Consider the following 13,364-nt stretch of genomic DNA (forward strand, 5'->3'; position numbering starts at 1 on the left):
TACCTCTAACCCAGTGCCCACAACCAGGTACCGCCCCTCTCCCACGTGACTTCCTTCCACTAACGAACTACATTTCCCAGCTGACCTCTCGTAGGAATCCGTCCTTCCTAGTCTCCCGAGATGGACGACGGGAGCCTTCTGACCGGCCATGGCAGCCCCCAGGAGCCCAGTTGAGTACGTTTTAAACCTGGGTTTCTGGCTCTATACTGGGGTGCAAGCTAATGGCTCTAGGAGTCAGATCTTTCCCAACACTCATAATTCTACATCCGAGAAGTGTCACCTTATAACACTTCTCTATGAAATGCTGTCCCACCCATCACTACCCTCCCCTAAGATAAGGTGGACAGGGGAAATAAACTGGTAGCTTGGCTCTGGTTAATTTTGGAGGGTAAGAAGGACTCCCTTCATACCCAAACTCAGAAAGGTTGCCAATCATTTCATCCCTCCACCCCAGTATTCCCAAACCTCCAACTCCAGGGATGGGGGTCAAATGAAGCACATCATTTTATTTCACAAAGACTGTACAAAATTCCTTATAAAACATGGGATAGATGCCACCTGGATACCTCACTCGGCCCCCATCCAACTCCATATGAGTGGGCAAGTGAGGGTGGGTGGAAAGTGTGTGGATGGAATAACATTATGTACAAGGCAGGGGTTGAAGTGATAGGTACAAGTTCTTTCATATTTACACTATTTCACATATTCACAGATATATAGAGAGCCAGGAGGAAGGAGTGAATTCTGGCTCTGTTCTCTTGTATAAAAAAGCACCAGTGTCCTGGACTGGACACCCACTGCTATAAGAGATGCAGGGGGGTCCAGGCCCTGATCGTCACCGACTGATATCCCGACTGGAGTCCCACAACTTGTTGGGTGGCTCAGCCCGAAGGCGGGCGAAGAAAGGATGCTGAAGGGCTTCACCCAAGGTCAGCCGCTTAGCTGGTTCATACTCTAGCATGCTTTCAATCAGATCGAAGAGCTGGTGGTGTTCCTCTGCCTCTGAGGTCAGATACCGCTGGTGGAGGAGGGCAGGAAAAAGGTGAGGCAGGATGCCTTACAAACCCTGCCTTCTTCAAGGCCCTACCTTTCATTATTGGAGAACCAAGGCTCTGCTTGCAGCCAATTTGAAGGCTACCTTACCACGACCACACCAGGACCAACGTTTCTGATATTATAGCTCAACCTACCTTCCCACTAGCACAATTACTCCATAATCTTTGAAAGTTCTTTCTACTTGTATATCCTTGTCAACTTCATGAATCTTCTTTAGCTCCTCATTAAAATGTAAGCTCTTCAAAGGTAGTTTATTCTTTTCTGTCTGACCTAAAGAATCCAGGACATTGCTTTGATCTCTGGTTGTCTCAAGGTTAGGCTGTCTAACCTCCTTCCCTCCACAAAACCACTCCCTCTTATCTCTCCTCTGTTGACCAAAGATGTCTTCTTTCAGCTTTCCTCCCCTCCTTTCCTAACCCTCTGCTTGTGAAGAGCATTCCAGGGGCAAACCACCCTAAGAAGGAAGTGATTTCTGGATGATGGGCACTATTTATCCCCAGCCAAGCTCACCCGCAGTGGTTTGCAGTTCTCACGAACATAACGCCCAGCTGATGTGTTCTCATCCCAATCCAGGCGACCCCGGTAAAAATATTTCTGCTTTCTAGAGGGGAAGGGGAGGTTGAGGAATCAGAAGGTCAACCTTGTTACAATTCCCATATTTCCCCATCTGAAAGTAATTAGGGGGAGAGGAGGTGTCAAAGAAAAAGAAAATGATGTGAAATAGACCAATTAATTCTGTGGAGAGAAGAGGAAAAGGGTTAACTAGCACCCACTCAAGGTTCACCTTGTCTTTCGGATCATCCGGGAAGGGATCGGACCCAAAATCCTTTCCATCATGGCTAGATGCTCTCTGTTGTCATGAGTCTGGGAAACAAAAACAGATCTGAGCACGGGACTAAAAAGGGGACGCTGAGGACCAGTTGCCAGAAGATGCAGAACTGAGTAGGGAGGTCCTCAGCAGACAACAAAGGAACCAGGTAGAAGAATGCCAGGCGATCAAGTAAGACACCCCACCACTTACCTGGAAGAGGGTGAAGCCCACATAGTACTCAAAGATGATGCAGCCTATACTCCACACATCACAAGGCTGTGACCAGCCCAACTCTGGGTGAGAACAGGAAGGAAAAGGTGTTAGGAGGCTTAGGCGGCCCCACCCTCAGCACATCATCTCACATACTCGGACAGCCTTGCCCTCCCTTACCAAGGATGACCTCTGGTGCTCGGTAATGGCGAGTGGAGACAATGGTACTATGGTGCTCATGGTCAAAGGTGGCACTGCCAAAGTCTACCACCCGCACAGCCGTGCTCTTCACACTGCGCTCATCTCGCTTCTAGGAGCAGAGGAGGAAGAGAATGAACCTCTGCACCCAGACTGAGATTCTACCACTATTCCCTATGGTGCTTCTAAACCTTAAAAAAGCAACTGTGATCTCCTGCCTGCCCCAAGCCCTGGGAAATTTCCTGCTTTACACATTCCACTACATCCAGCAGAGTACTTTTAGGATTGGGGAGTAAAAGGATTAAGGAATGATTATGCAACAGTGTGCATATCTGTAAGCATCTGAAGACTATACCCGATTGCCCGATATATAGTTTTTCTGAAAATATTTAACATGTAGCAAAGAGGTTTTGCTGAACATATGTAACATGTAGCAAAGGGGTTTTGCTAAAAATATGTAACATGTAGCAAAGGTACCAAGGGAGGGAGAGCTTCTTTAGGTCTGAGATCTCCATTATTTCCAGTTGGTCAAGGAAGCCAAGCTTTCCTAACTCACAGGAATACACATCTCAAAAAAGAAGTACAGGCTGGGTGCTGTGGCTTACACCTATAATCCCAGCATTTTGGGAGCCCAAGACAGGCAGATCAACTGAGGTTAGGAGTTTAAGACCAGCCTGGCCAACATGACAGAACTCTACCTCTACTAAAAATACAAAACCCAGCCAGGTGTGGTGGTGATGGGTGCCTGTAATCCCAGCTACTCCAGAGGCTGAGGCAGGAGAATCACTTGAACCTGGGAGGTAGAGGTTGCAGTGAGCTGAGTTGTGCCACTCACTCCAGTCTGGGGAACAGAGCGAGAGTCCATCTCCAAAAAAATACATAAATTAAAAAAAAAAAGTCCAAACCAAGAATCTTAAAAGCTTTCACCCTACTGGAAAGTTATCTGAAGTCCCTTGTACAAGTTCTCTTCCAATTTAAGTCTTAAGAGATCCCTCCCTTTCAACCTATCTAGTTTTACCCAGTTGGAGCCAGACAGGAAGAAAATGTGGGAGGACAAAGTTAAGAAAGAGCTCAGCAAGAGGCAAAGTGCCCCAGCTGCCTGCCCCCAGTAACCATGGGCAGACCCTATCCAACTTACCTTCTCTAGGTTGTAGGTGAGCTCATAGTCTGAATTCACAAACAGAATATTTTCAGGCTTGAGGTCTGTATGTGTCAGCTTGTTATCATGGAGGACTGTAGGGGAGAAGGCCAGGTCAGGCTTGGTGCAGGTGGCCAGAGCTAACTTGTATCAGCTGACCCCTGGCCTGGTTAGCTAGGGCAAAGCCAGTGAGGAGACAGGTCCAGAATCACTAGGGCTGCTTTCTGCTCTATATCTAAATGGAATGCCTGGTCTAAGAAGCCCTGCTCTCTTTAATATAAGATACATATATATCTCAATTGATGTTAAAAAAAATAAAAAAGTTAGCTTTGAGTTGTAGAGTGTACACACTTTGGCATGTGTCTAGCTGACATTATGTGAACTCAATTCTGTGAAACTGTATTGTTTTGATGACTCAAGAGGAATGATGTATTTCTTTAAATTCCCCACCTTGCCCCTTAGCTGAACCACGTACTCTGTGTTCCCATCTGCTTTACTGTAAATGAACATCTCATCCCAGACAAATATTAAGACTTTAGCCCAAGGAGTGTATTTTCATCTGTTTGCTGTCTGATGCTTTCCCAAGAAGGGGAGGAAAAGAATGGGGGAGGGTGATTAAGTGCTTTGATTCCAAAGGCTTTCTCTTGTAGCTGCTACTAGGTTAGGTGTGGAGTAAGAGCAATCAGTGACGGTAAAGACATGGGTCGAGGAGTTAAGTCAGAAGAGATTTCAAGATGACAGTAAATAAAAGAACCACAGATAATAGAGAGCTGACTGTTTAGAGGCTTCACCAGTGCATAACCAAGACAAAGAGATCCAATGAAGGGAGTGGCTGCCCCAGAGTCCACTTCAGCCCACCCCACTCACACTTGACGGCCTGGCACAGCTGGAAGGCCATGTGGCGCACTTGGTGGATGGGGTAGGGCAGGTAGTTGTTGTCTTTGAGGAAATCGAAGGTGCTAAGGCCCAGAAGCTCAAAGGAGATACACATGTGGCCATGGTAGTCAAACCAGTCAAACATCTGGACACAGAGGCTGAGAAGAGAGATGGGGGAAGGGAGGTTGTCTGATGAGCTCCCATCTGCCCATCAGCCCTCCAACAAGGAGGGACTTCATAGCTGTTGACTCTATATACCTGTGTAAAACCATGCCAGTTAATACTAACACCAAAATTCAGTTCAGCTAGGGAATAGCCTCTGTCAGACCCAAGAAGAATGGTACTACCTGCCAAGCTTCAAAACATTTTCCTGTATCATTTTAAATAGTTCAAAAAACTACTAAAGAGCTGTTGAGTGCCAAGCTCCAAACAGTATAGATCCTAGATCATGAAACTGTCCATCCTAAACCCCAAACCCAGCCCAACTCCTGACATTCATTCATCACCAGCCACCACTGGGCTGTTTATACCTACTGGTCTCATACCTTGGCTTAATGTCCTTATTCTATTTTTGGACTGTGAATGTATGTGAAAATATTACTGCATAAATGTCTGTGGCCTCATAAGCATAGTTCTACTTATAAAAGCTTAATTCATTGTTCGATGATGTTGACCCTCAGTCCTAGGGCTTTGTCCAGGGTATATCTCCACAGAAGCCATTCTAGCCTAGGCCCAAACTAAAGAGCAATCTAACTGCCCTGAATATAATGGGGAGTGGATTAAGGAAGGTCACAGGCCCCACTTTCCTACCCTGATGTTCTACTACTCTAAGATGATGAACAAAAGATGAATGGATGAGAAGGTCTAGAATTCTCCTGTCTGCCTAAACCAGGTCTAGAAGTCTCTCCTGCGTGGGATTGGGCCTCTTAGCCTCCCCACATACTTCCTTGCTTGCTTACTTCTTGTTGTCAGGGTCTTTCTCATTGATTTTCTCCAGCACGTTGATCTCAAGTCGAGCTGCTTCCTTGTACTTCTCCACATTCTTAATGATCTTCAGGGCAACTCGAGCCCCACCCCTGTAGGTTGGCAGGAGAAGCTTTTGCTGGGTTCTCAAGAATGTCTCAAATCGAACAGGGCCATAAAGGGACTAAGAACTCCTGCCTTTGGCTGATCAGCAAAAAGGCCCCATATAAGACCCACCATCTCTTTATCCCCACATAGTAGGGAGGGGCTGACAGTTACCTGCGATGGTCAACACATTGTACAACTCGGCCGAAGGTCCCCTCTCCTAACGTGCTAACGATTTCATCTGAAATGAAAGACAGCAGGGTCGGGGAGAGGGAGGGAGAGAAGGTGGGGAATGAGCTGAGTTGGAAGAAAAAAGGGGACAGCAACCTGGGGTGGAGATGAAGGAAGGGGAACAGATACAGATGGTCACAGGGGAAGAAAACCCCTGCGTGATTCCCACCACCTTTAACCCAGGGGCCGTGAGAGCTGGGAGTGGACAACAGAGGTCAATTCTCAACAGCAACTCAAACCACCCAGATAAACAACACCACTGAGAAAAGGCAAGAGGCTGTGACTGAGGTTGGCTTGGGACGTTAGGATGGCTATGGGACCATTACAGGCTATAGGATTGTTACGATTTGGCTTGTACATCGCTCTTGTAGCCAGTCCCCGACGTGGTAGATGAGGTGGCCCTCAGCGTCGTCCTCTACACTCTTGGCTCTCCGGCTGCTGTGCTGCTGTCGGGGGGCAGGGGGGGTCGGAGCAAGCCAGGTGTCGGAGCGGGGGCCGGAGGGAGGCGGGGTGGGTGGTAGAGGGGTCACCGGTCACAGGCGCCCAGCCAGGGGGGACAGACGATGATGGGGGACAGTGGAAGGGAACACGTCAGATGCAGTAAGGTGGATCGGTGTGAGAAGAGAGAGCGGCGCATAATCCCAAGTCCCCAAACCCAAAACAGGAACAGGGAGAGGCATGGGCAGAGCAGAGAAGTGGTGTTGTTGCCAATGTCACCCACAACCCCATGCTCTACACAATGCCCTTCTGGGCAGACACAGATCTCCCCTTGCCCCCACCCAAGCCCGCCTGCCAAGGGGGCTACAGAGCCCAGGGCTTGGGGGAAAAAGGCAGCTCACAAGCAAGGTCCCCATTAAAGAGTGGAGGCCACTGGGGTGGAGGAGCTGCTCCCAATATAATAAGCCCAACATGCCAGGGAGAGCACTGGGGGTCACAAATGCTCTGTGCCCATCCATCTCCAAAGCAGATTCCAGGGCCCTTCAAGAGTCGTAGAGCTTCCAAGAGAGTAGGCAAACTCGGTGCCCACCTCAGTGTTCATGCCCCAATGCTCAGCTGAGAACAAGGATACTTCTCACTTACCAGAGTCCTAGAGGGCCTGCAGAAGAGTGGGGAGAGGAAGGGTCTGGGCTGGCACTCACCGAAGATGAGCGGCTAAATGTCCGGCTGCGCCTCCTCCGCCGTCTGTGCTTCCTCCGGCTGCTGCGCTGGCTGCGGTAACTGCTGTTCTCCCGCTGATATTCATAGGAATGCCGATAGTCTGTGTCATAGTAGGCATCTCCTCGATCCCGGCTATAATCGTTGCGTCTGTAGCTGCCACAGTATCGCCGGTCATACACCCTCCGGTCGGATGAACGATCATCATAACTGCTGTTGGATAACAAACACCCATTAGGTGTATCTGTTCAGACCACATTCCCTACCATACCCTGTGACAAGGTCCTGCCTTGGTGAGGACAAAGTAATGCTAGAAAACTGTTCTCAGACACTTATTGAGTAATTGAGAGGACTAAGGGTCCAGAGAAGTGAGGTAACGAAGCACACCTGCCATGTCACCAACACCTCTGAAAAGGCATCTGCAAGACCACTTCCTCTTGGGGCCTTCTCCCCGCTGCAGTGATAGAAAGAAACAAAGAGCTATTTCTTTCTCAAGCTTTCCTGACTGAAATCCACCCTTGCTCTAAACCATCCCTAATTCATTCTTCCCACTGAACACGCCACAATACTAAAACTGGGCAGGGTGTGGTGGCTCACGCCTGTAATCCCAGCACTTTGGGAGGCCGAGGCAGGCAGATCCCTTGAAGTCAGGAGTTTGAGGACAACATGGCGAAACCCCGTCTCTACTAAAAATGCAAAAAAAGTTAGCCAGGCATGGTGGCACATGCCTGTAGTCTCAGCTACTCAGAAGGCTGAAACACAAGAATCGCTTGAACCCAGAGGTGCAGATTTTGCAGTGAGCTGAGATCACGCCACTGCACTCCAGCCTGGGCAACAGAGTAAGACTCTGTCTCAAAAATAAATAAATAATATTTAAAAATTTTATAAAATGGGGATGGGGGGATTGGGGAGGGAAAACATTAGGGAGAAATACCTAATGTACATGACAGGGGAGATGGATACAGCAAACCACCATGGCATGTGTATACCTATGTAACAAAGCTGTGTGTTCTGCACATGTACCTCAGAATGTAAAAGTATAGTTTAAGAAAAAAAAAGTCTATCAAAAAAATAAAGACAAAAAAATAAAATATTGAAACCACAAAGATCTAACGTTGTCTTATCTGTTAGCTCCCAGTCCTTTGCACATGCTTTCCCTCTGCCAAAAGACACTTCCCAACCTGACTCCTACTTGTCCTCCAGATATACGCAGATGTCACTTTCTCTGCAATGTTTTCTCTGAATTACACATCCTGCCCCATTCTAACCAAACCCACTGGGTACATCCTCAGTTCCTCACTATGTATTGGAACACTTAACACTGCAGCGCAAATGGCTTCTTGGGTTATCTATCCTGAACATTACCTTTAGCCAGCTACTTAATGGTTTTAGCATATAACCAATAAGTATTTGCTGAACAAATGAATGAGCCAGTGACCCTGTGTTTGAGTTTCTCTTCCTGAGGCCTCACCTTCGAGAACGGACATGGTAGCTATCCTCTCGCCGGCGCCGTCGTGTGCGGTCACTACTACTTGACCAGGAGCGACTTCTTCGTCGCTTATGCTTTCGGCTCCGATAGTGTTCACGGTAACTCCCCCGGCTGCCTCGCTCTGAGGAATGGTACCTTCGAGGATGAGGCATCTGGAAGGGAAGGGAAAGTGGAAACAGGAAAGTTTTGAGTTTTCAGAAGTCTCCTCCAAGGAGTGGCTGCTCCAAAGACGCTAAGCTGCTTTCTGCTCTTTTTTTTTTAATTTCATTTTTTACTTTTTTTCTTAAGGCCAAGCTACAGCATGGATCTGCTCTTTTATTTCTGCCTCTTTTTACCAGGCACAACTTCCTCTGTCTTCCTCTGTACTTATAATTCCTCCTTATTGGAGTATAGCCACCTACTAACTCTGGCTGAAACTCTAGAAAGCCCCCAAACCCATCCCTCATTGCCTCCCACTCAGCTCAAGTGTTCTATCCTTATTTTCTCCAAACACAGCTCCATGAAGACTTTCAGGTCTAGGACACACAGTTCATTACAAGGGAAAGTATATGATGACCAATGGAGACTGCCACAGTTCATCCCTGGTGAGGATCTAAGATACAGATCTGTGCGATGCTGAGTTCCTCACAAGTCAATAGAATAAAGCTTTGGTTTACAGTTATGATCAATGTTGTACAGTCATTAAGAGTACCTCCTATCTCCCCAAGTAAACTATCAGTGTCCTGAGGGTAGAAATCCAGTCTCCCAGGTTTCTACATATACCAGGTAAATGTCAAATACTAACAGTTCCAGGGATCTGGGTCGGGCCCCTTGAAGTAACTTAATCATCTCTCACATCTTTGGTCAACTCTCCCTTGAGAGCTTTTAATGCAGTAGGCCACCAACTACAGTCAGCATCCCATCTGGCCCCTCCACTCTTCTTAAGACGTAGACAATAACTGGTTTTTAATTAATATCAGCCCTATTTGGCTGAGAGCTGGCCACCTTCCAGTTAATGGAATGGTTCACAAATCTTTTTTTCCTTCAAGGAAAAAAGAGAAAAATCACTGTCACAATCCAGGAAGATGAGAATAGGAAGGCAGAGTAAAATGAAACAGGCCCAGGGACAGAAGTCTGGGTTGGGGGGGGTCGGTGCATGAGAATCAGGTATGCAAAAGGTTTAATGATTCCAATGTCTGACTCCCATTCTGCATCATATCTTCCCAAGGTCCCCAAATTGAGGAGGGTGGCATTTGATGCATTATTGGCGTAACTGGGGCCCGTAGAATACTAAGAGGCAAGCACAGTATTTTCCCAGGTAATCCATTCTAATTAGCATAGCCGCATAAATGCCATCTCACCACACACTACCATCAAACGGCCTCACAGTACTTTACCCTCAAACAATCACTAGCCTACCTTTCTCAAGTTCGAAATCTTTTGCTTTTTCCTTACTCAGAAAATCCAGAACTCCTACAGGCAAATTCTTCCTGCATGCTCCAAGTGACAAGGTGATGTGTTCCTCCCCTTCAGCTTTGACTGGACCCCTGACTCCAACTTTGATACTCTGCTCCTTCACAGCCCTGGAACCACTCTTATCCTTACTTTATCACCCCTTCTAGTCTGGCTCCGCCCAAGTTTCCTATAGGTCTTCTCGGTACATCCCAGGCAGGCCGACCTCCTTCCTCCTCATCTCCCTACTCTGCCGCTTCATAGGTCTCAACTCTCCTCTCCAAATCTCGCCCCCGTCCCTTGCCCCCAATCCAAGCCTAACCCCGCCCGCCCTGCGGTCGCCATCTTTTCGCCGGGCCCCGCGGCCAGCCAGCCCGCGCGCTCACCGTTCTGGCGGCGAGGCCCGTGCGCTTGTCCCACAGGAAGTCCGTGATGGCGGCGGCACTGCGGCCGGAGTCCCGGCACCACCGCGGCGACGAAGTGCTGCTCCACCCCCCCAACCCGGGACCCTGGGACCTCCCGCCCCGTTCCCGGGCTCCGCTTCAGTCCCGCCCGCCCCGACTCCGTCCCCGCCCCTAAGATCTGCTTGGCGCCGCTCGCACCACCCCCGCCCGGGGCCCGATCCCAGCTCGGTCTCCGGCTCTGGCCTCTCCGCTCCGCCGCCGCCGCCGTGAGCGAGCACGGACGCACGGACGCACGTCCTGCGTCGCTTCCCAGATACCCGCTGGGCTCCGCCCCCAGTACCGCGCGCGCCACCACGTGCTCACGTAGCTGGGAGGCGTCGGTCTGTCAGAGCCCTGGAGATACTGGGGGCGGAAGTTCTTAGGGGCGTGGAGGGTCCACTGGGACCGGCTGGAAGCCTTCTAGGCCCGCTACGTTCCGCCTCCTGTCCTTTCCCACCCCCTCTTCAGTCTTTTAGCTTTGCATGGAGACGCGTGGCTTAGTTAGGTTTGGAGTTTAAAAGAAAGGATTGTAATTTACAGTGTCGCTGCTAGCCTGGCTCCAGGCAGGCTTCACCATCAAGCCTGACTCTAGTGAGGCTTGATGGTGGTGTCTCATTCTTCTGCATAGCCCGAAAATAACCATTTCTTAAAACTTCACCTACCTATCCCCAGGACAGAAGTTTGCCACCTTTTGTCATCAACAAAAGTTATGCACCACTGGGGGTGGGGACACAGCCATGGAGGAAAGGTTTGAGCAATGAAGGGATGGAGAATTGGGTGCCGAAAAGGGGGACTCACTTGAGAACTGTATCCTAAGGTGGCTTACATAATATGTAAGAAATATAAGTTTGCTACCGGCGCGTGTCACCACGCCCGGCTAATTTTTAAAAACATTTTTTCTTGTAGAGATGGTGGATCACTTGAACACAGGAGTTTGAGACCAGACTGGGAAACAGGGTGAAACCCAGACTCTACAAAAAATACAAAAATTAGGTAGAGTGCGGTGGCTCACGCCTGTGATCCCAACACTTTGGGAGGCCGAGGCAGGTAGATCACTTGAGCACAAGAGTTCAAGACAGCCTGGCCAACATGGCGAAACCCTGTCTCTACTAAAAATACCAGAATTAGCCGGATGTGGTGGCGGGTGGCTGTAATCCCAGCTACTCAGGAGGCTGAGGCATGAGAATTGCTGGACCTGGGAAGTGGAAGTTGCAGAGAACCAAGACGGTGCCACTGCACTCCAGCCTAGGTGACAGAGTGAGACTGTGTCTCAAAAACAACAACAACAAAAAATTAGCCAGTCATGGTGTCTCCCACCTGTAGTCCCAGCAACTTGGGAGGCTGAGGTGGGAGGATCACCTGAACTTAGGAAGGTTGAGGCTGCAGTGACCTGTGATCGTGCCACTGCACTCCACCTTGGGCAAAAGAGTGAGACTCTACCTTAAAAAAAAAAAAAAGAAAAGAAAAAAGAAAATGAGGAGAAAGAGTTACTCTACAGAAAGAATTGAGAAGTGTAAATTGAAAGAGAAATAATATAATCCGAGAATAACTATGTTAGATATAGTGAACTCCAAGTTTCTCTTCAAATAATCAGTACGTAAGTATGTTCAGCTCTCTTATTCTTTAATTCTCCCTTTTAAAGTTTAGCTTCCTGATTCTCTGCCCTCTCTTGCCTCTAGTTTTGGTTAACAACTTTCCCACCAGTTCAAATCAGCAGTTCACATCTGTTCCCCTGGTCACTTGCTTTGACCTGAGTCACCCCTGATCATCTGCTTTGGCCTTAGTCACCCCTGGTCACCTACTTGGACCTGAGTCACCCCTAGTCACCTGTTCTGACCTGATCCATAGCCATCTTCCCACCAAACTACCCACCCCACCACTTCAGCTCATACTCCTGCTCTCTTTAAAATAGCTAATCAGAATTAGTTTAGACTGTGCGGTCCAACCCTAGCCGATAGGGGAACGACACAGCAGTAGGGGCTACCTGCGTCAGGAATAAGAACCCCTTCCCTTCCCTTGTCCAGGTGTGCACTCAACCATTGCTCCATCTGTGAGACACACCCTTCTATAGAAGTAACTTACCTTGCTGAGAAAATTTATATTCGAGTGCTACTTCTTTTGCAGCACCAAAATTTTACATATAATAACTATATTAAAGTCAGGGAGCTGAGCAAGGTGGCTCACACCTGCAGTCTTAGCTACTCAGGAAACTGAAGTGGGAGTATTGCTTTGAGGCTGCAGTGGGTCACGATCACACCACTGCACTTCAGCTTGGGCAACAGAGCAAGATCCTGACTCTAGAATGAGTAACTAAATAAAGTCAAGAAATATTAGAGGGGAGCTGGATGAAGGATAGTCAGATGGAAGTTAGATCAGTTAACCAGACATAGTTTAGAGAAGTTCCCTAAAATAGACGTTGAAGGGCAATCAGTGAAGAAGTTGGGGAGAGAGAAGTAAAGATTTCATTTCCTCCTCCTGGAACCTTTTCCTAGATTATTTATTCATTCAACAAGCATTTAATAAATGTCCACTATGTGTCCAGCATTGTGCCAGATGCAAGGTTCCTGTTTCTCAGAGTTTTACAATCTAATAGGAGAGACAAACCTGTAAATAAATAATGGAACCACGTGTGGTGGCTCATGCCTGTAATCCCAGCACTTTGGGAGGCCGAGGTGGGTGGATCACCTGAGATCAGGAGTTCTAGACCAGCCTGGCCAACATGGTGAAGCCCCATCTCTACTAAAAGTACAAAAATTAGTCGGGCATGGTGGCAGGTGCCTGCAATCCCAGCTACTCAGGAGGCTGAGGCAGGAGAATTGCTTGAACCCGGGAGGCGGAGGTTGCAATGAGCTGAGATTGCGCCACTACACTGCAGCCTAGGTGATGAGAGCAAGACTCCATCTCAAAATAAATAAATAATAAAATAATAATTGTAGCCCTGTGACATGAGCTGCTCAAAACAGCGGTGCCCTGGCTGCCATAAAAAAAGCTCTAGAATAGGCTGGGCACAGTGGCTCACACCTGTAATCCCAGCACTTGGGGAGGCCGAGCTGGGCAGATCATGAGGTCATCAATTCGAGACCACCCTGGTCACCATGGTGAAACCCCATTTCTACTAAAAATACAAAAATTGGCCGGGCGCGGTGGCTCAAGCCTGTAATCCCAGCACTTTGGGAGGCCGAGGCGGGTGGATCACGAGGTCAAGAGATCGAGACCATCCTGGTCAACATGGTGAAACCCCGTCTCTACTAATACAAA

General features: G+C 48.4%; 1 protein-coding gene across 11 annotated transcripts; it reads right to left on the minus strand.

Annotated features, from left to right (window-relative positions):
* Positions 1–480: 480 nt before the first annotated feature.
* Positions 481–10,353, minus strand: CLK2 (CDC like kinase 2). Of its 11 annotated transcripts, XR_001107052.2 has the most exons (14): positions 9,017–9,960; positions 8,215–8,384; positions 6,728–6,956; positions 5,947–6,034; positions 5,532–5,598; positions 5,249–5,365; positions 4,281–4,447; positions 3,414–3,508; positions 2,258–2,387; positions 2,078–2,160; positions 1,841–1,920; positions 1,567–1,657; positions 1,191–1,326; positions 931–1,018 (listed from the first exon to the last, which is right to left on the minus strand). XR_001107052.2 is itself a non-coding variant. In XM_021667343.2 (13 exons), exons 2-13 carry the CDS (start codon positions 8,382–8,384, stop codon positions 836–838), a joined length of 1,494 nt encoding a protein of 497 aa, XP_021523018.1. In that variant the 5' UTR covers positions 10,050–10,353; the 3' UTR covers positions 481–835. The 11 variants fall into 11 exon arrangements, 10 of the variants coding, with proteins under 10 accessions (XP_021523018.1, XP_012305338.1, XP_012305335.1 ...); XM_021667343.2 differs by lacking the exons at positions 1,191–1,326; positions 9,017–9,960 and adding an exon at positions 10,050–10,353 and having other exon boundaries at positions 481–1,018; positions 5,947–6,031; positions 6,728–6,953; XM_012449915.2 differs by lacking the exons at positions 1,191–1,326; positions 9,017–9,960 and adding an exon at positions 10,050–10,353 and having other exon boundaries at positions 481–1,018; positions 5,947–6,031.
* Between the last annotated feature and the right edge of the window lie 3,011 nt (positions 10,354–13,364).

Source organism: Aotus nancymaae, unplaced genomic scaffold (assembly GCF_030222135.1).
Source record: "Aotus nancymaae isolate 86718 unplaced genomic scaffold, 86718_ANA_hifiasm-v0.15.2.pri h1tg000108l, whole genome shotgun sequence".
Lineage (NCBI taxonomy): Eukaryota > Metazoa > Chordata > Mammalia > Primates > Aotidae > Aotus > Aotus nancymaae.

What these genes read in the sequence shown, in the direction of transcription:
- CLK2 (XM_012449912.2), bottom strand. Translation starts at nt 8,384, where the DNA reads ATGCCTCATCCTCGAAGGTACCATTCCTCAGAGCGAGGCAGCCGGGGG. An exon ending in CAATGTGTTGACCATCGCAG is followed by an intron (nt 5,366 to 5,531) that starts GTAACTGTCAGC and finishes GCCAACCTACAG; the next exon opens with GGGTGGGGCTCGAGTTGCCC. An exon ending in CGGATGATCCGAAAGACAAG is followed by an intron (nt 1,658 to 1,840) that starts GTGAACCTTGAG and finishes CTTCCCCTCTAG; the next exon opens with AAAGCAGAAATATTTTTACC.